Raw genomic sequence first — 22,941 nt, 5'->3', positions numbered from 1 at the left:
AAGGATTCTTCTCACAAGGTTACAATCTTGGGCCACAAAAAAGAACGTATTGTCCGACTTACAGTTCGGATTTAGGGAAGGTCTAGGGACAATAGATCAGGGGCTTAACCTGGCGATTTTGATGGGCAAATATACGAGAGCGAAAAGAGGGAAAATTTATTTAGCGTTTGTCGATCTCTCTTCGGCCTTCGACTGCGTTTCTCATGGGAAACTATGGCATACCCTAAAAGAAATGCAAGTAGAAGACTCATTAATAGATTTTCTGAAGGCCCTATATAGTAACGCCACAGCACGAGTCCGATTTGGCAGAGCTGGTGAATGCACCTCTTCATTTAAAGTCCTTAGAGGGGTAAGACAGGGGTGCGTCTTGGCTCCGTTTCTCTTTACACTATACACTAATGGCCTTGAGAAGGCCTTATTAGAAGGAAGTCAGGACGTTCCCCAGGTCCAACAAGATCAGGCCCCAAGACGCATACCAGCACTGCTATATGCGGATGACGCTGTTATTTTAGCCAGGACCCCCTTAGCCCTTCAACAGGCTTTGGACTCGTATAACAAATATATGCAAGACATTGACTTAAATATCAACGCCTCAAAAACCTTTGTGATGAAATGTGGGAAAGGTAGCAAAAAGAGTAAAGATATTTATTTAAATGGAAGCAAATTGGCTACTACATCCACTTACTCATACCTGGGTATCCTCATAGATGACAAGGGCTTATGGGGCCAAGCAATCACAACAAGAAAACTTCTTTTCGTTAGAGCTACAACCGCCCTTGTCAATTTTGCCCAAAAATTAGGAAGAAGACCGCCCCTGGAATTGATAAAAATATATAAGGCAAAATGTACAAGTGTAGGAGGGGGCAGGGGGTTGGGAGGGGGAGAGGAGGGTGGGGGGATAGTTCAGGTTTAAAAGTAGGTGTAGTATGTTCTTCGTTTAACAGTAAAACAAAATGGATTGTGCTGTTGTTATTGTGATACATCTGCCTGGCTGACGTACCTGGAGGTCAGGGCTCAGCAACTGTAATGCAATCATTTAATAAAATTTGTTTTAAAAAAAAAAAAAAATGTACAAGTGTAGGAACATATGGGGCAGGGATATGGGGCCATCGGAATGTTTCCGAACTGCAAAAAGTGGAAAACGCTTTCCTTAGATATTTATTGGCGGTCCCGGCTTCTACGTCCACCTACGTCTGCCATGCTGAGTTGGGAGTTTCATATATTACGGATATTATAAAAATCCAACCCCCAATTCTCTGGCATCGTATTTGGAAGTCTGAGTCAAACTGCCTTAATCAGGCAGTCCTTCAAGACGCCCTTAAATTGGACCATTGTCTCGACATAAAATGGATCAAATATGTGAAGGATTTCATGACAGACATTGGCAACCCTGAATATTTTAATAATCCTCCTTCCATGTTTGCTATTGCTAGGAAAGATTTTAAGAAACGCTGTATGTATCACATGGAGAGCCTGAGATTTGCGAGTGAAGCCACAAAACCGTCTGTTTGCCAAAATCTTATGATATCAACCTCATTTGGCATGCAATCGTACCTATACAAATCTGACAAAAGATACGATCGATTTGTTCTCACTAGCTTTCGATTGAACATTTTTCATAGGCTGGTGACATTTCCAACTGTTAATAATTGGTCAAATGACTTACCACATTGCCTGTGTGATTCTGTCTCCACGCAATCAACTATCCATGCAATTTTATTTTGTAAATTTTATGAAGATTTGAGAAGGAAATGGATAAAACCAATACTCAAAACTTGGGGTATCCGCCAATGTCGTCCGGCATTTCTGGCCCTGCAATGTCTTGATAATGACTGTGTAAATTACAACATTACTGCTTTTTTTAAAAGTTTGATCAAATGTCGAAATAATATTGATTCAGGTCCATTGTGATAAGAACAAAAAGCAGAACGTTAGACTAACGAAACCAAACGTCGTTTTGGATTTACCCCCCAAAGCATCATAATAATGCAGTAGGGGGTGCTCGTTTCTTCTTTTTGCTCTAAAGTTGTAATCTAATCTCACTGCCCTAGGAAAATGAATGCTAAAATATGGGATTAACGTTTTGTATTTTTTTGCCATTGTCATTGCTTACTCATCATTTTTAACTGTCTATCTATCAAAATGAAATGCTGTCCTCTTTGAGTTTACTCGCTGCTATATTCTGCATTTTAATTAGAACCATGGAATGAGTTTTTGTGGACAGATGGTGTTTAATAATATTTTTATAAACTATTTGTTTTTTGTTTAAGACGATCTGTTAAATTGTAAATGCTTTTATGGATAGAAATTAACTTTCCGAATAAAGCTTATTCTGATTCTGATAACGATTCTCGCTATCAACGGTCTTCCCCGTATCCCATTGACCTGGTCATTTCATCAGACCAGATCACTCGGGCTTTGAGTGCAAGTAAGAAAGGGAAGGCCCCGAGTCCCGACGGGGTTCCAATAGACTTTTTTAAAATCTATATTGATCTTTGGATCCCCTTTTTGACCAGGGTCTTTAATGCATTGTGCACAATGGGACTTCCGGAATCCTGGAAAAAATCTATACTGGTCCCGATCTTTAAGAAAGGGGACTGGAGCTCAGTATCCTGCTATCGCCCAATTTCCCTATTGGATTCCCTGGGGAAAATGATGGGTCGAATAATTCTTGGGCGTTTGCAGGAGTGGGCGGAGGATAGTGGTATCTTATCCGACCTACAATATGGGTTTCGGAGGGTCTGGGGACCATTGACCAAGCCTTAAATCTATCACCTCTGATGGATAAATATGTAAATGTCAAGGCTGGAGCTCTCTATATGGTCTACGTTGACCTATCTGCCGCATTCGACTGTGTCAGTCATGCTAAACTCTGGTCTGTTCTGTTAGAGATGGGGGTGGAGCAGAGCGTAGTTACCTTTGTGAGGGAACTATACTCAAATGCGACCGCCAGGGTGAGGTTTGGGACCAGTGGAGAACTCACTGCGTCATTCGGAGTGGAGAGGGGTGTCAGGCAAGGATGTGTCCTGGCTCCCTTTCTCTTCACCCTTTATACCAATGGATTGGAGAGGGAGATGTTGAGGGGGGCCCAGGACCTCCCTATGGTGGGTAATCGTCCAATACCGGCTCTTCTCTACGCGGACGACGCAGTGATACTGGCCCGCACCCCTAACGAACTACAAAGGGCGTTAAGTAGGTATTCATCCTTTATGGCCCCCCTCAACATCTCCCTCTCCAATCCATTGAATACAATTGAAGATGTATTGCTCGTAATCAACACTGGAAATTAGATTAAACTTGAAATACAGAACTTCTTTAATCTGACGATATGCAACTTCTTCATCGGTTCGCAGCATTTTCTTTATTTCTTCTTTTACACCATCACCAGCAAGATTTTTGTTATCAGTCTCTTCAAGTGATTAACAACATCATCAAATGTCTCTATCCAAGCAGCCCATCTATCGTCAATAATCAGCTTTTCTGGTGGCATTGAATGGTAGGGGTGGTGGTTTCAGGAAAGCAGCAGCATTGTAGCCATTTATGGGAGTGGCTGACACTAAGGGTGGACTTCTTCCTGGCTCCCTCAGCTGTTTATCGTGAACCTGTTCATGTGAGCGACCTGTAAGGCATTGAGATGTGCAGGCCACTGGATCATCCTTGATGACTTTAGAAAGATGGCGTCAGTCTTTGTCTCCATTCTCTCAACCTTCCCCAGTTACGGAGATATCTTTGGTCGCTTCGTATTGTCACCAACAAGGTAAGCACAACCCTGGTGCTTTGCATGGGCAGAGGCGCCTGGAGCTGAAGTCGTACCGGCTCACTTTACACAGGTGGTGGCGAGTAAATAACTGTTTTGTTCTTTTGATTCTCTTTCCGCGCTCCTTGTCTTCACCACTTTCTAACTAACGTTATCTTGCAATTTGTGATTATCAATAGCTGCTCTCTGAAAACCTGGTTGTCTCTGTCATCAGCGCAAACACTCCTGATTACGTATCACTGTATTTTGCATAGCAGCGCTGTACCTTTATGTACGGTTTGACCAGAAGGTTCTTGGTCACCAATATGTAGATTTCTTTGTGATGCTTTCGTTGTTTTCAACTTCTCTACAGTGGATGGAGTTGTACTTTGACTCCACATGTGTTAAGCGTTGGTTCCGTACTACGACTGCAACACACGTGGCACGCACAAGCAGTTTGCATGGACCATGGAAAACTCTCTGGGAAAGCACTGTCGACCTTCAGGTAAATAATCCCTTAACTCGTTGCAAGTTGTAGCGTCATCCCCAATCTGGGTACCCGCCAATGACTGCGCCACACGGACCAGCAAGCTGCTGGTGACAGGGTTCACAGGCCAACACGAACCTACCTAATTGCTGGGGACTCCATGTCCCACCTCTACTAATGCCAGGAGGCACCACTGCAGTATTGTAAGGGAAGGGGGCATGACCTCCCACAAACACACTGTAAAGCACATTCTGTTGTTCCGCTGCCCGGGCCCAAGAAGCTGCTAGTGAGAGGGTCAGAGACCTCCACAGACCTACCTAATTGCTGGGTACTCCATGTCCCACCTCTCCTAGTGCCAGGAGGCGCTACTGCAGTATCGTCAGGGAAGGGGTTGTAGCTTCCCAAAAACACGCTATAAAGCGCATTCTGTTGTCCCGCTACGTGGGACGCAGCAGGCCATGGGCAGACCCGTTCTGAGCCCGTCAGCGCCAGGAAGAGGCAGGGCAGGGCCACCATCCTTGGCCCCTCAGTTTGCTTACTAATTACATTTTGGACTCTACTAGGCCTCTGCTTTTTACATTAAGAGAAGACCATTTATCGCCTTTACATCATCACACCCTCAGGTTAAGTGAGAATTTACACTGTATTTTCACAGCTGGTCTTGGACCCTAGAAGTATCTGTCGCTGCCTTTTTTTAAAATGTTTTTATGTCTCTTCCTGACAAGGTTACGCGTCCTTGGATCATATACAGGCCGAGAAGCACTGGTAACCTAGAAGCTTTAGCGTTAGTGTTTCTTGTTTCCTTCTGTAGAGTATTTGATCACCAACCAATATTGGGAAGCATAAAATAAACCCTTCAACTAAACCTGGTTCTTCGTCCTCATACCTAGATAGAGTTGTTAAACAAGCTCTGAACAAAGAAATTGAGCATGTGGAACATCGCCTCTCAGGTTCATTGGCAATAAGCAATGGGCCCTGTCCTACGTTTCCCAGGGACACAGAGAGTGAGGAGTCACCAAGTCCGACACAGGTTCAAGATTTTAAACTTACTATAGCCCCACTCGCCACTAACACTACCCCTGTGGAGCCGGGCCAGCCCCCAGGATTAGACAAAACACCCTCTAGAAATAATGGCCCCCTGCAAAGCAGAAAAGGAGTCAGGCGCCTCGGAAGGCAGCCTCATCAAACAATTCCCAATACAGCCATGCAACGGACTGCACTTTGTTTATTGACGAAAAATTAGACCTGTTTCAGAGAACCTTGCTGGAGAATGTCCGCGATGTGATATGTAATCTGCTTACACCTTACGGTCTAGGCTGGGTCTAACCAAAGAGCATTTAAAGGATCTTAAAACAAAGGGGACTATATTCTCCACTACATCACTCTCCATACATCAGCAACAGCAAGAGGTGGAGGGGGCTGCCACACATCGTTTGCCATTTCTCCCTCCCCCGATCAACAGATCTCAGGGCCTTGTAAATCCCACTCAGGCAGGGTTCCCCAGAATAATAAACAATCTGCCACGCAGACCACTCTATCACAGCTAGGTTCTCATGATGAAGAACCAGAGGGGAAGAGAGAGGGTGCCCTGATCACAATGAGGGTGGTCAAGGCACGTGTGGACCTCCTGACCATAGGCTGGTTATGCAACATACTCCCCAGAAGATGCCGCTAATATAGCTAACCCAGCAGACAGACCTCTGAAAGCCACTCAGCTACAGGGAACTCGTCATGGGGTGTAGGAGCTGGAGAGCTGCATAACAGAGGGGCAGGGTGTCCCAAACAAGATATGATTGATTTACACTCCGCACGGTGCCCCTATGTAGTAATCATGACAAACGTTCCACCACTACCAGAGGGCTTAACTAAGTCGCCCTTCGAATTAAGGAACAAAGTCCTGCACAGGCTTCACCAGAGGACAATATTTCCAAATTCTGCTGACACGGAGGGTGGGCTGGATTGGTCCGTCCAAAACATAACTTGTTGGAGATTGCGTCATCATTAAAGTTAGGCATCCTAGGTTTCCTGGGAAGATTCTACATGATATCTCTTTTAGACTTGTGCCGGACGCAAATATATAACTTCTACCCCTTGGTTTATTTTATAGACACCTATCACAGGTCTGTGTAGGCTTGGCTCCCCATCATCTTGTCCTTACTCCACTGGAAAAACAGGTTCCCCACTTACACTTTCAAACAGATATGATCCCCTGAACGATCTACAGGATATAGATTGACTCCCAGTAGCTGTTGAAGACTCAGCTTCGCCTATCCACCTCATAGGCTGTAGTAGGCCCTCGGGCAGGAGTCTCAGCCAGGCCAACACAACTAATCCCTAGTTTCAAAAAGGATTTAATGGGGTAAGTGATATAAAAATAAATTAACTGCGTATGAGTGGTTTAATATTACTCTTATCACACATATAATCTGCACTTGAGAAACATGGCAGGTGACCCCCCCCCCGCATATTGAGGGATTTTTTCTTCTTTGTTTATTCCAGCCACCCGGTCCCCCGTCGGCCGAGAGAAGAGCAGGCTACAGTTGCTGATCTACCTGTCACGACAAAAAGATCTGTCAGGTCCTCTTCCTATTATCAATTTGTGTGGTTGAATATTAAGGGGGGGTTTGATGCGATCATTATTAAATATTATAAAAATGTATTTGACTCTACACATGGGGATGTAGTAAGAGCTCTGGAAACGGACCCTGATACATTTATTTTGCAATTCAAATCTGTCTGTCCAATTGCCTTGGGAGGGGATTTCAACATACAAAGATACAGTCATTCAGCAAGACGGGTGTGTGGCTTCACTAACGGGATGGTGAGGGCACATTGCATTTTCAACATAGTGAGTATGGGGACTGTCTGAATAACATGCTTTAGAAGTACGATCTACTGTTGCAGGAAGAAATCAAGAGCTTGGGCATTGTACAAACGTATACCTTTGTAGGAGGAGGAAACCACTCCATCATCGATCACATTAGGATTAGCTCTACCTTTGATCAGATGGTCACTAGTATTAGACTCAAACAAACAGTAGCTAGCAATCATAACCCTTATCTGTCTTATCTGTCCATTTGCAAACGAACTGCCCCACAGCCCCTACCAAGATTTCACATATCGCTCCGAGTAGGCCAAATGGAGTCTGTATCAAATGGATGGGAATTGCCCCAGAGGGCATTCTACAGAGGTTTCTGTCCTAAGTGCTGAATTGGTTTGCCGAGTCCCTGAGGTGGATAATGACATCTTGGTTCCAGCCTTGGAGTCGATTACTGTGGACCTTAACTCCCTTCTGGTTTGCCTGGTAACAACAGGGCTGTCTAATGGACAGGGATGGTCCAATCACGAATGTAGTGGGTTTTTTTTGTAAAAAAATTGAAAACTGATTCTCATCAGGCCCCAAGAGGCCATACCTCTGTTAAGCTTCTAAGGAAACAGTATAATAAAGCCCTGCTAAGCCAGGAAGGAGGAGTTGAGGAAAAAGGCATGGCTAAATCTAATGCAGCTGAAACTAATGATATTCTGCTGTTCTAAAAGACCATAAATACTCCTTTCCTGAAGAATGACTTTGGGCCTGTCTTAACATCCTTTGTCCCCTCGGAGGCGTGAGTTGACCATTTTGAAAAGATTTTGATCCTCTATCTCTTAACGAATCAGGGCCCCCATTACTGGCTCTAAATAACTTGGCTGAGAATTCTAGTTCTTTTCCTCGTAGTACCTTGCCTCTGGCATTCACTTTAAATTAAATCTGGTATGCAATGCATACGTGTGCTAAAGGGAACGTCCCTGGACCCAATAGGGTCCTGGACGATGCTTTCATAGGTATGGGAGAACTGTGGGCCCCAATACTAACTTGCGTCTTTAAAGCAGCAGGTAAGGGTATTTTCCTTTCTTCCTGGGCTAAGTCGGTCATAGTGCCTATAAACAAGAAAATCGACAAGGCAGATCGAAAGGCTACTGTCCCATCTCCCTTCTGGACTCCTCTACAAAACGTCAGGGTAGGGTCATCCTAAAGAGATTAGAGGATTGGGCAACCGATAATTCCATTCTGACCGAGGCTCAGTATGGCTTTAGGAAGGGACTTGGGTAGATGGACCAATGTCTAAATCTCAAACTCTTGACAGGAAAGTATACTAGAGCAAAACCAGGTTTGCTCCATCTGTGCTTTGCAGACCTCACTAACATGTTTTGCTGGAGCAGGGTTTTCTGTCAAAATCCGAACATCAGCATATGTCATAATTAAAATCACTAATAGATAATTTTAGATATTAATTTTGTTGAAGTTTCTGACTAATCAACCTTACTAATGAAAGAATTACACGTGGGGATGCATTTGTGTTGCTTTATTAAAACGTGAACTAAGTTGGTGAGCGAATTAATAAAATAAGTGTTGCTAAAGTGCTATTTGTTTCGTGTTTGCGCTTTAAAATAACGTGCTTTAATGCTTCTTTATGTCGCAGATGGCTAGATAATTACATACACATAAGGGTATTAGTGGGAAATAACACTGTATAATCATTACGATGTGGTAACGTTGTTTTGTGTTTCTTTTAATTAAGATTGTCCATTCTGGCCTAGTCAAAGATGGCCGATATTTACAGCCTGCATTTGAGTAGCTGAAATACGAAGAGAGGCCTCGCTGAATATGGATGAAATCCTGACCTCGGCCTCTGTCTGTATTGAAAGTTTCCGTGAGGACAGCAGCTCTGGGCTTGTTGCCAGATGTCACCAGTTATCCTTGGAAAAGAAAGAAAGCCACAATGAACTTTGATAAACTTGCGGTGGCTTCACTGTGATTCCGAGGAAGAGCATTCATGGATGTTACATTTTTTAGTTTGAGCTTCCTTCTTCCGTGTTTTTATTTTTGTGATTTTCGAGAGCGGAGGTTTTTCTAAATGTTGCGAGTCAACATCCTTTCCTGCTCGCTCTGCTCAACGGCTCAACGGACGTCCATAATTTGTTTGTAACTTTTAAAATGTTAGTTTTCCTATAAATATTGTTAGACTAGAGAGGGTTTAAGGCCACTTCTTCCCGAACCTATGCTCGAGAGGATCGACGCTGATTGAGAGGACGGCGACTCGGGAGACTTTACTGAGAGACCTGTCCTGACCTAAATGACACCTAGCTAGAATAGGTAATTATGAGAATAATGTTTTGCTATTGATTGACTTTTCATTTGAACTAATTTAGATAAAATAACCTTTTGTTTGAATCACAGTGTCGGGTGGTTATTTCTTTGTCATTTATTGAATTATCGAATTTGTTCTTATTGTTTAAATCATGACTCAAGACATAACAATTAGGTCGCATTGACCTCAGTTTAGATGCAGATTGGTTTAGGAGTTCTCTCGTATATCCAGTGTGGATAGAGTAATAGTACGAATATTAGTGTGATGGGCCCTAGCGTATGATGAGTGTGTGTGCGTGTGACTGTGGAATTACTCTGTCCGTGGAAGTAGGGAGAATTTGTATGCTCTGATCATGCTCTGATCTGCAGCAGTTTCACTTAGTTGATCACTCTATACTGTGGCACACCTGCACTCTATCAGGGCTCCCACGGATAATGTATGCCTACCTGCACAGCTTTATGAGAATTTCTCAGCAAGAGTCTGATTTGGCCCCAACGGCGGACTGTCACCATCTTTTAGAATTAGGCATGGCATCTGACAGGGGTGCATATTGGCCCCTTTTTTATTTTATTTATTTATAAACTGGGTCAATTACACTTTACGGTCCCTGCTGGCCGATGCAGCGATCATAGCCAGCCACTCGGTACCCGTGCTCCTTTATGCTGCTGAGGCGGTCCTTTTGTCTAGAACCGTGGTCGGGCTGCAGAGATTAATGGACTCCTTTGCACACTTCATGGCCTGCAGAAAACTAAAAAATAATAAGTCCAAGACATTTATAATGTCCTGTGGTGATACCCCCAAGAAAGTAAGATCATTCAATCATGGGGCACCCAGATAGCTACGGTTAAGTCCTTTTGCTACTTAGGTTTACTGTTTTCAGGAAAGGGCACTTGGGCTAATCATACGCATAATACTCGGCTTAAATGAAAAGAGTCTGCGAGGCAGTGTTAAGATTCGCAAGCAAACTTGGCAGCTGACCCATTAAAAAGACTGTTACTATCTATAAAGCAAAGGTTTTATCTGCTGCAACATATGGCAGGAGTGTTTGGGGCCATGCGACTAGTAACTCCTTACAGGTTGAGGAATATAACTTTTTAAGGTGCCTGCTGTGTAACGCTTCCATGGCATCGTCCCCTATTATGCACTAGGATGTAGGGTTCAACCCTCTAGAAGACACTTTGTCATCTAATCTATTTCCGTGTGGTGCTCTATGTGGGCCAAACCGGAGCTGGAACTAACAAAGTTAATCATACAGGACTGCCTTACTTTAGATCAGCCCTTACAGTCTTTTATCAATAATGCTATTAGAGCAGTGTTTGGTTTCTCCAGTATTGAAGGCCCGGTTAAGATTTTAACGTTGGAGAAGATGGAAATGAAAGCCGTCTTGATTGCTGCAAGGGTTAGAATGAGTGCCACTGCAATGAGATGAAACAAACGGTGGTCTTATACTTTACCTATAGCCTTCCAACCCTATCTAACCTGTGTGACAAGTCAAAAACACTGTTACGTTCTGACTAGACTACGGTTGAGTAATGCACACTACCTTGTCTAGTTTCCTAACATTAATCAATTGGATCCAATGATAGACTTGTGCCCGGGTGATGCAAAAATCTAAACAGAGCACCTTACACTTTATGCTTTTTTGTCGATTTTATATACATTTAAGGAAGCAATTTTTATAACCCATTTTTATTCAAACAACAATAGGGGCCATAAAGCTGCTTTGCGTTTCCTGAATGCTTTGGAATTTCCAGCTATCTGTTTTAGTGTTGCATCGTTTATTTGTAAAACAATCTGTATTAGGAAGAGAATGTGTTGAGAGGGCCTTTTCCGTATGTGCTTGGAGCTTTCATCTGATTATCTAACTCTCTCCTGATGCATTGTATCATATTGTTTATTTGTAAAGTAATCTGTATTATAGAAATAATGCTTCTAATGATTACTAGATTTGCATTATTAATTTGAATGCATCTGGATTGTTTATTTTAGTAACTAAAAGTCTCTTGATGTATTGTTTTTATTGTTTTCACTATGTGCTTTTATAGCCTATCCCAATAGTGCTGAAATAAAGTTTCTTTGAACCTTTGACTACGCCACACAAGGACCTTAGTATTACACGTCTTTATTAGACTGCGTGTAACAGCGAACCCAACATTCTAAACCAGTCTTCATTGCATTCCGCTCTAACATTTACGTCACAGTTCTACGGAGTCTATCGGGAAGCAAAAGGGTTCCATCATTTCCAATTCGCAAGATACTGGAAAAGGAAGATGGTGGGTTGAGACTGCCACAGGGAACACAAGCTCAAGATCACCCCTGCCTTTAGCTTCTCACTCACCTCTTGGCGGCACGGAGACCGGCACAGTTCTGCTTTTGTACTTAGCGGGAACCTGTTTCATTGATGACGGAGCCTCCAGGAGTCGGGGCATGCTGTTGCAGCAACTGCTTTTTGGGTCATTACATGGCGTTTTGCTGCAAGGACGAGTAGCTTTGTGGCAAAGTCGGACACTCGGCAGCCAGCAGCATCGAAAACCTGGGATGGCACCGCGACAGGTAAACACATTTAGAAAGGAGGACAGGGGGGCCATGCTGCAGCAGCAACATCTGCGGCTGCAAGCTGCGAGACGTCCACCACAGTACCTGCAGCAGTGGCAGTTGGAGGATCAGATGGCTGTCAACTTAACAAAGAAAAAGTATTTAACTCACGGGTCGGACGACCCATACTCAAGTTTCTTCAATCGGGTAATGCAACCGGGCTGATACATGGCTGCAGCGAGGATGGGACAGACTCCACAATGGCGGATGCTTTATTAAGCACAGTGCAAGGCTCTAACGGACCTCTAGGCGTGGATCCACCTAGTGCATCGAACGCAGCAGAATGCTTCGGTCAAGTATAAGGTAACAGGCATAATCAGATTGACTCATTCAAAACAAAAATAGATATAACAGACATAGGACTTTACGAAAATGTCTTAGTATAGTCCAAGGGGCCCCTACCTCTGATGACAGAGCCCTGCAACGCTTCTAATCAGGGGGCTCGTGGACCCTGTGTACCTGGTCCTTGTACGGGTTCTGGATCAATGGGGATAAGTGGGAATTCTGACCAGATAGGCCCAAGTAATGCTGAGCTAACTGAGCAGGCGAAAGGAAAGGCAGAAGAGCTGGGGGATACTGTTTCAAGTACCCCCATATATGGGTCCATTGGATGAAGGAGCAGACATAACACAGATCCATTCTGAGAGTCTTGAGGATACATATGACTCTGCACTGGCAGCCGAATAAGAGTTAAAGAACGGGATGCCTCTGGCAACTCCATGCCTTGGGAATAGTGCCGCCAGGAAAGGGGAAGCTGTAGGTGTAAAGCAAACTAAAACTACGAAGGCCCGTGGTGGATTTAAAAAAAACTCAAGGCTGCTATTCCAGTGACAACTCAACGGCTGCGCCTTCAATACGATCTAAGGGAGGGCCTAAGAACAGTCCTCTTCATAAATGGGTTACTTCCAAGGGGGAGGTCAAGGTTTTGATCTCACGGCTTTCAGATAGAGACCCTCTCCCGCAATCCCACTCTTCAGCTACAGCAGATGACACCCAGCTCTCAAGCGGTGGCAGTCCCAATGAAAACGCCTTCCTAAGCCCAGACCCAGGTAGTGGTCCAGGCGGAGACATTGACTCGCCCAGTAATCCATCTACCTGGGTGACCCCAGAAGCTAATGCTGATACCATCGCCTCGGATCAGATTCATCACCCATTGTATCAGGCAGAGAGCCCTCGCTGACTACAATTCTTCAGTTCCTGCAGGTTCAACGGACAGAAACATTGGACCATTATGCGCAAGTCAAGGCAGACAACCTTGCTATGCATCAAGCTTTAAATTAAGTTACTAGCAAGGGTGCCTCGCTGTCATATGAAATCGCGAGCTTCAGCAACAAGTAGCCGTGACAGAAGTCGTCGAGTCGGCAGCGGTCCAAACAATCAAGGAGCAGGGGAGCAATTCCCAGAACTATCAGACTGGGATATGGATTCCCAGATTCAGCGAGCCCTCGGACTACCTATAGTCATAAATCAACCAACCCAGGCAAAATACCTGCATCCTCGTCCTATTCTCACCTTTGTGGGTAATTTCTTGTTGAGACAGGGCATTTATATTAAAGCCTATCCTGCTGCACCAGTAATAGTAGACTACATGTCTATCTATGTGTGATCAGATTTAAGCAATGGCACAATGAGCAAACGCTGGAAGTTGCGTCAGTTAATAGACCTGTTTAAGTCAGTTGGGGCTCAGGTGTTTCTGCATGAACCGCCACGACTCAAGGTTATTAAGGATGGATGGACACAAGTATACCACTTTGAGGCAGAGGCCTCCTTAGTCTTGAATCAGTGGTGACAATAACTCTGTTAGCTCCATCTGCTCGTTTCAGATAATATTTATTTACCTAGCCTATGTTAAAGATGGATAAGGTAGATATTGGGTTGGAGAATGTTTAGGATACCAATCACAGAATATGTGGGACTGTTTAGTAATTTACACTTAGGTAGGTGGGTGATGGGGTGGGGGGCGGTCGTATGGTGTGTTCCTATGGTGCTGTCAAAGCAGCTGACAGCGAAGAAGGTAGATGATTCCTTTTCTAGGTATGGGAAAGGGGGAGGGTTCACAGTTATGGGGATGGCACCAACATTTCTTATGTGGGGTAGGGATTGGGGGGTTATAAGAGCCAGAGTGTGTGGAAACAGCGTACAGATAATGGCACGGAAATGGAGCAAGGGAAGCATTGCTGTAATGAAGTTAGGGAAAGAGCTGACAATTTTAGAAAAACATGATGGTTAGTTTTAGAATTCTGTGCTGGAACGTTGCTGGGTTAAACCAAGCCAGAAAGCGGCATCTATTGCGGGAGGAATTAATTGTTTATGAACCACACATATTGGGAATAACTGAAACGCACTTGGCACATAAGGATCAGTAACTTTTAAAACAAATAGGGTATGATAGTATTGTTTGTTCATCACAAACAATCTCTATATTTGAGGTGGCTGTTAATCTTATAACTAAGGAGTCTGAGCAATTTGGTGTATTCTCTGGCTATAAATTGAACTTAATGAAAACTCAGATAACTCTTAACTATAGACCACTTAGCCTGATAATGAGAGTTATGGATACAGCTACATACCTCGGCATTTGGCTGAATAGTAATGTGGAAAAGATCATCAGGCTGAATTATGACCCCCCTCTTAAAAATTGTTGTAACTAGAATACGGCAATGGCATGGGTTCCCACTAAGTATCTTGGGACGATGTAACATTGTTAAAATAAACATATTACTCTATCTGTTTTGATCTATACCACTCCGGGTCCCTGACTATTTTTTTAAACAACTTGAAGGGGCCATCAGCAGTTTTGAATGGGACTATAGGAAGGTGAGATGAGCTGTTCACCTCATAAAATTACCCTATATACTGGAAGGATTTAAGCTTCCTGATTTTAAGTTATATTTTTGGGCTTCATTCATTGGGCGGATTCAAGGTTTACTGCTCAGGCAAAAGCCTGGACTAATTGCATTTGGCTATCAACTTGCAATCGGCCATGAAATTAGGTACTTGTTACATAAACTATTAGACCCAAATTATTTTAAGCATGTCAGATTTAAGGTGATTAGAGACGTTGTTCGGATATGGCGTGAAAAATGTTCTAAATATGCTTTACCACTGGTACATTTTTATACTCCGTTATGGGGCAACCCACTACTCGCAGACACATTCCATGACAGATTGGTGGACTCCTGGGAAGTATGGTCTCACATAATTTAGGACAACTGTATGACACTCACGGGTCCCAGACTTTCTCTTCTCTTCAGGAGACATACTGGCTTGAGAAATGCTATTTCTTTAAGTACTTGCAGATTAGGGATTATCTCTTACATAGATGTGAATATAATAGTGATTATGAAATACCTAAGATTCTCACATATCTCTTTCAGCCAACTAAGGAGACAGGCTATACAAAGATAAGCACTATGTATAAGGGGCTTATGCGTAATGCCTTTAATGATATCACACAGTTGGCATTAAGGTAGACTCAGTCGCTCTCGACTACAGTCACGGCTACTGAAATACAAGATGCTTTTGCAACACTAGATCAGTTGTCAGTCCTTAAGTTACAACAGTTCAGGACAGTCTACATGCTTTACCACACAGCGGAGTGCATTTCTAAATGGGCACTGTCTGGCACATCAGAGCAGCTATACTGCCCTAAATGCTGCGTCTTGGCAGCAGACATAGTCCATATGTTAATTGATTGCCCTCTGCTTAAAGAATTTTGGGACAGGGTGTTTCAACTGGTTTCAGCACAGCTTGGGTTTGAAATCTTTAACAGCATAGAAATACTGTTGGTTCATACGATAGGGTCGGACAATAGCATTAGTTCCCTGTTTTCAATCACAATAGTGTGTGTACGATTATGTATCACTGTGGCTTGGATCGATCCATCACCACCTAGAATAACAGAATTTTAAGCTACGCTCCACCAAATCTATGAAGGTGAAATGGCAGTTGCTAAGGCCAGGGGACCCCAATCAGTTAAAAAGGCAGAAAAGATTTGGTCTCACCTACATTGGTTTTAGGGGGGATACGATGGCTTGTTGACATCTTAACAGAAAATTCATATATTTAACCCAGGTCTGTAATAAACAAATGTAAATCTCTGTATAATATTCTTTTCTCATCCATAATTTCAGATTACTCTATGTTTTTGCTTCCTTTGTGTTCTATTTGTATGGTGATGTTTCTTAATGTATGATAATAACCCAGATTTATTGCAATTTTTGCTTTGACCCCCGTGTGGGGGGAATCCAATAAAAAATAATAATAATAATTTGAAAGACACTACACTATGTATGGCTACAACAGTGTTAATACTAAAACCTACCCAGGGAAGACTACACCGCAAGCTACATAATAAATCCAATAACCCAAGTACTGGACCCATGATCCACATTCTGGGTGCTCACTTGAGATATTGAGGGGGGGGGGGCAGAGTGGGGCTTTAGGTAACTGGGAATATCGATCACAAGAGATAAAGAGAAATGCCGTCAGTGTAACCTATTGTAACCCTAGAGAAATTTGTGACCGGAATATCACTTTAGCAAAAGCTCACTGCTGCTGATAGGGAGAGCAGCCTTGTATAAAAAGGATGCACCTTCTCCCAGATACCTCTGCATATACTATCTACTTATGTCTTGTATCAACTCACTGCATCTCGTCCCCAGTTGCCACATAAGACTGCAGAAGGTGGACAGCCTGCTAAGTGTCACTTATAAGGGGTTAGGCTAAAACATTCTGAAAATGACCTTGCACAATGTCTCAGAATGTTCACCCGTAGCAACTGACTAAGCTGTGTCATCTCTCAACCTTCAATTCAACCCTACAGTTTGCCCTTGTTCCTGTTCCTTTCTGCCACAGGCAATTGGAGGAGAGTAGTTTGGCCCCACTTTGAAATGACAGTCGGAGTGCATCATGAACGCAGGTAGTCTGTACTCGCATATATTTTGTGTGACTAATATAGAACTAGAGAAAGAGGGGTACGAAATATTAAAAGTAGCCCCAAGATTAACACAAATCATCCATGTACTTCAGAAATGTAATTGACAAGATTTAGGATTTGCACCGATACTTAAGAGAAAGGATATCAAGCAAAGCATATTTTTGGAAATGATTTAACGTTGTACTTGCAACAGGAATATAGGAGGATTTATCATCCGCAGATGTTGGTATATAATTCGAACGTATGGTCTAATTTCATGTAGAAGGGTGCACATACTGTAATTTGTGCGATGCTAATTTAGCTTAGCTCTAAGCCTGAAATGTTTTTCTGATTCACTTCCCAGCTAACATTTGAGTTTGTATTTCTGCTTGCACCGTGGGGACACTTTGCTCAATTTGGTTGGAAACTAAACGGAGGAGTTAGCATCGCCAACTGCCGGCTCACCTGTCTTTCACTCGGCTCCCTACCACCACTCGGCGCACCCGCTTCGCGGGTGCCCCTTCGCCCGTTCTGAGGAGAGGCTCACAATCTACGCCTGGGAGGAGTACTGAGGAGGAAAAGCGGCATCAGGCGTGTGGCTGCAGCGGGGCTGCGAGCGTGCGGGGACTTCATTTCCCAGAAGTCCCTGCTAGACCGACGGCGAGCTTCCGGTCCGCTCTCCCTGCTGCCCCGCCCCCCGCCCTCCTGAGGCTTTAAAACACCAGTTTGTAGTAAAACAAGCGGGACACTTTGCTCAATTTGGTTGGAAACTAAACGGAGGAGTTAGCATCGCCAACTGCCGGCTCACCTGTCTTTCACTCGGCTCCCTACCACCACTCGGCGCACCCGCTTCGCGGGTGCCCCTTCGCCCGTTCTGAGGAGAGGCTCACAATCTACGCCTGGGAGGAGTACTGAGGAGGAAAAGCGGCATCAGGCGTGTGGCTGCAGCGGGGCTGCGAGCGTGCGGGGACTTCATTTCCCAGAAGTCCCTGCTAGACCGACGGCGAGCTTCCGGTCCGCTCTCCCTGCTGCCCCGCCCCCCGCCCTCCTGAGGCTTTAAAACACCAGTTTGTAGTAAAACAAGCGGGACACTTTGCTCAATTTGGTTGGAAACTAAACGGAGGAGTTAGCATCGCCAACTGCCGGCTCACCTGTCTATCACTCGGCTCCCTACCACCACTCGGCGCACCCGCTTCGCGGGTGCCCCTTCGCCCGTTCTGAGGAGAGGCTCACAATCTACGCCTGGGAGGAGTACTGAGGAGGAAATGCGGCATCAGGCGTGTGGCTGCAGCGGGGCTGCGAGCGTGCGGGGACTTCATTTCCCAGAAGTCCCTGCTAGACCGACGGCGAGCTTCCGGTCCGCTCTCCCTGCTGCCCCGCCCCCCGCCCTCCTGAGGCTTTAAAACACCAGTTTGTAGTAAAACAAGCGGGACACTTTGCTCAATTTGGTTGGAAACTAAACGGAGGAGTTAGCATCGCCAACTGCCGGCTCACCTGTCTTTCACTCGGCTCCCTACCACCACTCGGCGCACCCGCTTCGCGGGTGCCCCTTCGCCCGTTCTGAGGAGAGGCTCACAATCTACGCCTGGGAGGAGTACTGAGGAGGAAAAGCGGCATCAGGCGTGTGGCTGCAGCGGGGCTGCGAGCGTGCGGGGACTTCATTTCCCAGAAGTCCCTGCTAGACCGACGGCGAGCTTCCGGTCCGCTCTCCCTGCTGCCCCGCCCCCCGCCCTCCTGAGGCTTTAAAACACCAGTTTGTAGTAAAACAAGCGGGACACTTTGCTCAATTTGGTTGGAAACTAAACGGAGGAGTTAGCATCGCCAACTGCCGGCTCACCTGTCTTTCACTCGGCTCCCTACCACCACTCGGCGCACCCGCTTCGCGGGTGCCCCTTCGCCCGTTCTGAGGAGAGGCTCACAATCTACGCCTGGGAGGAGTACTGAGGAGGAAAAGCGGCATCAGGCGTGTGGCTGCAGCGGGGCTGCGAGCGTGCGGGGACTTCATTTCCCAGAAGTCCCTGCTAGACCGACGGCGAGCTTCCGGTCCGCTCTCCCTGCTGCCCCGCCCCCCGCCCTCCTGAGGCTTTAAAACACCAGTTTGTAGTAAAACAAGCGGGACACTTTGCTCAATTTGGTTGGAAACTAAACGGAGGAGTTAGCATCGCCAACTGCCGGCTCACCTGTCTTTCACTCGGCTCCCTACCACCACTCGGCGCACCCGCTTCGCGGGTGCCCCTTCGCCCGTTCTGAGGAGAGGCTCACAATCTACGCCTGGGAGGAGTACTGAGGAGGAAAAGCGGCATCAGGCGTGTGGCTGCAGCGGGGAAATGAAGTCCCCGCACGCTCGCAGCCCCGCTGCAGCCACACGCCTGATGCCGCTTTTCCTCCTCAGTACTCCTCCCAGGCGTAGATTGTGAGCCTCTCCTCAGAATTGACGACCTGGCGAAACTTCGCCCTCTACTGCTATGGGCCCGACTATGGCGTGTCCCGGAACTAGCTAAATATGCCAAAGGCCTCTCCGAAGTTATGTCACTCCCGGGATGGCACAAGATAAAGTGGCTGAGCGACATGAAAATCCTCTTGTGCAATCTCGGGCTAAGCGCAGCATGGGAAAACAGGTCTTCCCCCCCGAAAGCTACGCTTAAGTCTCTATATTGGAATTGGATTGCGACCCAAAGAAAAACGAATTGTACATTGGGTAGACTCACGGAGGACTTTCTGGAATTCAAGGACCAGCCGATCCGGGAACTGTATCTCGACATTATTGAGAGACCTCATGATAGATCTCTTTACTTCAAATTTAGGACCGGGACTCTCCCACTTTATGTTTTTACTTCCCGGTGGAATCCCCCTGCCCAGACCACTGAATTTTGTCCTTTTTGTATATCCAGACAAGAGTCTGTGGCCCATTTTTTATTTGAATGCCCACAGTATGTATACCCAAGAAGAAGATGGCTCAAGCAATTGTGCCGTTCCTTAGGCACTAGGCACTACATTGAGGCGTTACGTATTTTAATGTCTGACTCCCGCCCTCTGTATGCTTGCGCCCTATCAAAATTTTTATCTTGGGCATGGCGCATCAGAAGCAAAAGGCTTAAAGAAATTGTTTAATCCGTTCTTAACATCTATTTATGATATGTTTTATTCTTATTGTAATACTAGGATTTTAACTTAAATGAATTTAAATTCTTTTTTAATTGTAAAGCTTTTATGATATGTTTTTATCGAAATAAAGCCTTTGACTGACTGACTGGCTTGCACCGTGAAATGTTGCACATATTTTGTGTTCCCACTGTAGGTGGCCAAGGCTTCATTACTTGAGAGAAAGAGAAGTTGGAGAAAAGTCGATGGAAATTGTTAGAATAATGAAAAAATACTAGTAGAGCTGTGCTGTGGGAGATGCCTGTATTCAGTGATTGCTTATGTTCTAACTTAGTTAGGGACAGCTGACACTCTACTTTAGGACACCTTGAGGTACAGATCTCGTTTTGGCTACTGTAGCTTTATGATACATGACCCAGGTTGGAGTTTCTTCTTTGGAAGACTCTGACAGTTTACACCTTTTTTCCATCATTTCTGAATTTTTCCTTAACCCCTTTAGAGAAATGTACGGGCAGTTAGGGACTTGAAGGGTTTCTTAATGGAGCCTGATGCAATTGAATTTACATGTTTGCCTCCTTATAACATATGTGGATGTAACTGAGCTCATGGTGTTCTTTCTGTTACATAGGGTGAATCTGTTCCGGAGATTTGGCTTTATCCTATTTATTTACTTTGCATATTTTTATTACTATTATGTTGAGATTGATAGATATTAATCTGTTTGAAAATGTGCAATAAAAAGACTATCCTGAGTTTAATTGTTGACCTGAGTTTATCAAATAGTAGTTTTCCTTCGGACATATGTTAGCAGTCATTTTCCTTACCTCTTATGCTGCACAACAAGACCATTGGCCAGATTTTGGAGGAGATGGTTTCCAGCACTAGCACAATCAAAGGGTGTAAAGAACTCTCGTGTGATCAGTGCTCAGCCCCAGAGGTCTAGAGATGCTAAATGGATTCTGTCGAACGCCACCCCTGTCATAAACTGTAATTGGTGCTGGCCAGCATGTCAGCACATCCTAAATTACATGCTGTACCACTTGAGTCTTCTCGACCTTCCTGGGACTTCCGCCAGCCTGCGGCCATGTGCACTACTAAACTGTTGTTATCCACGAAACAAGAAAGCTCTAATGTAATCCAAGGTATGCAATAATTGATACATACTAAATCACCCTAAATGTTTTTAACTGGGGTGGAGCTTGCAGGTTGAGAAACAGATATACAATCTCAGACTTTTGCGCTGCTTCATTGCTGCCACGTTTTAAAGGTTTGAATTACATTTCCAAGTTTCCAGTGTGCCTTTGTGGAAGCTCTGGATGAAACAACACCAAAGTCTTTCATTTTATATCTATCCCATGTTTTTTTCCCCAAAATCTCCACTCTCCTGTTGTAAAATGTTGATATGTATGGAAGCCTTGTTCTAGAATGTTCTGTGCCCTTACCTGTTGAGGTGCCTGCGTGGTCTCCACCAGCGCCCTCTGCAACCGCTCAAGGGCGCACTTAAGCCGACAATTCTCGGCGATGAGCTGCTCGAGCTCCTGGCATAGCTCTGAGTACCAGTAGTGGATGTCAGTCAGACGGTGGTCGATGTTTCGGCGGCTGTCGGCCTGCATAGCCCGAGTGAGCTGGTCCTTGTCCTGCATGATGCGCGACAGGTCGGAGCGGTAGTTCACGGCGCTGTTGAGCGAGCACTCGGAGCCCTTGAACTGCGCCTCGGTGGCTGCGCGCCAGTCACAGGTGTTATAGCGAGCGTAGAGCGCCGTGCGCACAGGGGGCAGCAGCGTGGGCTGCCGCGGGATCTCCAGGCAGCAGAAGTGCTCGACCCCAGGCGGGGGGCATATGGGGCCTACATCGATCCGGCAGTGGCAGGGTGGCGGGCAGATGGGCCCTTCCTCTATCTGGCAAGTAGGACCAGTGTCATGAGGGTAAGTGGGACCCGTGTCATGGTGGGAGGTGGGCCCCCTGTCCTGGGGGCAGGCGGGGCCTCTGTCGTGCGGGCAGGTGGGGCCTCTGTCGTGGGGGCATGTCGGACCCTTGTCATGGGGGCATGTGGGGGCCTTGTCGTGGGGGTAAGTCGGACCCTTGTCGAGGGAGCAGGTGGGGCCTTTGTCGGCCTGGCTGAGAGGTGGGCCTACCGACTGTTTGCGGAACTGTGAGAGGCCCTTGCGCGGTGAGACGGGGCTGGCACCCTTCACGTAGCTCCGGTAACTGTCCTGGTAGGTGGTAATGGGTATCGGCTCTTGTAGCCTCCCGCCGATCTGTCGGGATCGGGTGTACACCGAGGTTTCGGTGGTCCCCTGGATCTCCATGGCCGCTCAGTTTGTGTACAGCGGTGCACCGGAATCGGGGTGCGTGGGAGCCGACTGAGCTTGGTGGGCCGTGACCGAAACGACGTGTCACAAGGCCGCTTGGGCACATCACTGCGGGTCGCACACAACACACCCCTTGGTGCAGGCCCATCCATGTTTTTGGGACGTGTTAAGGGGTGGCTGTAAGTGATTTAAACGTTATTAAGGTCCTTAATATTTGTGTGAATTTGTCCCCTGGAGCTTAGGTTACCACCTGGCTGGTTTTATTCTGGCATGACCGATATTTTGATGTCGCAGTCGGTGTAAACATTTAAAACAACCACGTAAGCCGGTATTTTTCACATTACCAGTACATACATTAAACAATATATGTGAGAAGAAAACACTTTAGGGTGTATTCTACGGCTGGCCTAATGACCCCTGACTGCTAATTAAAGTAAACAAGGACAAATAGGCCATGTTAAAAATGAAAGACAGACAATTTCGTATAAGTTCTGCTTAATACTCATGTCCGGGCCTGTGCAGAATGTTCAAACGACGTGAACATGGCCGGCATTTTGTCTCTGGGGAAGATGGCAACCCTACTGGTGCTGCAAGTGTCTCATTCTATTGTATGTATGGAAGAACATGTTTTCTTAATCTTCCCTTATGTCAGCCACATTTCT

At 45.5% G+C, this 22,941-nt stretch overlaps 1 protein-coding gene across 1 annotated transcript in view; it reads right to left on the bottom strand.

Moving 5' to 3' along the window:
* The window catches only part of LOC146789978 (tektin-5-like), an 881,871-nt gene extending 859,595 nt beyond the window's left edge, over positions 1-22,276 (bottom strand). The window contains exon 1 of the mRNA XM_085631236.1: positions 21,410-22,276. Within this exon, the coding sequence (XP_085487362.1) occupies positions 21,410-22,276 (867 nt within the window). The remainder of the gene's footprint in view (positions 1-21,409) is intronic.
* Between the last annotated feature and the right edge of the window lie 665 nt (positions 22,277-22,941).

This window comes from Triturus cristatus, chromosome 10, assembly GCF_964204655.1.
Source record: "Triturus cristatus chromosome 10, aTriCri1.1, whole genome shotgun sequence".
Lineage (NCBI taxonomy): Eukaryota > Metazoa > Chordata > Amphibia > Caudata > Salamandridae > Triturus > Triturus cristatus.
The sequence above is the reverse complement of the archived record's forward strand: the minus strand, read 5'-3'. Positions and strand labels throughout refer to the sequence as shown.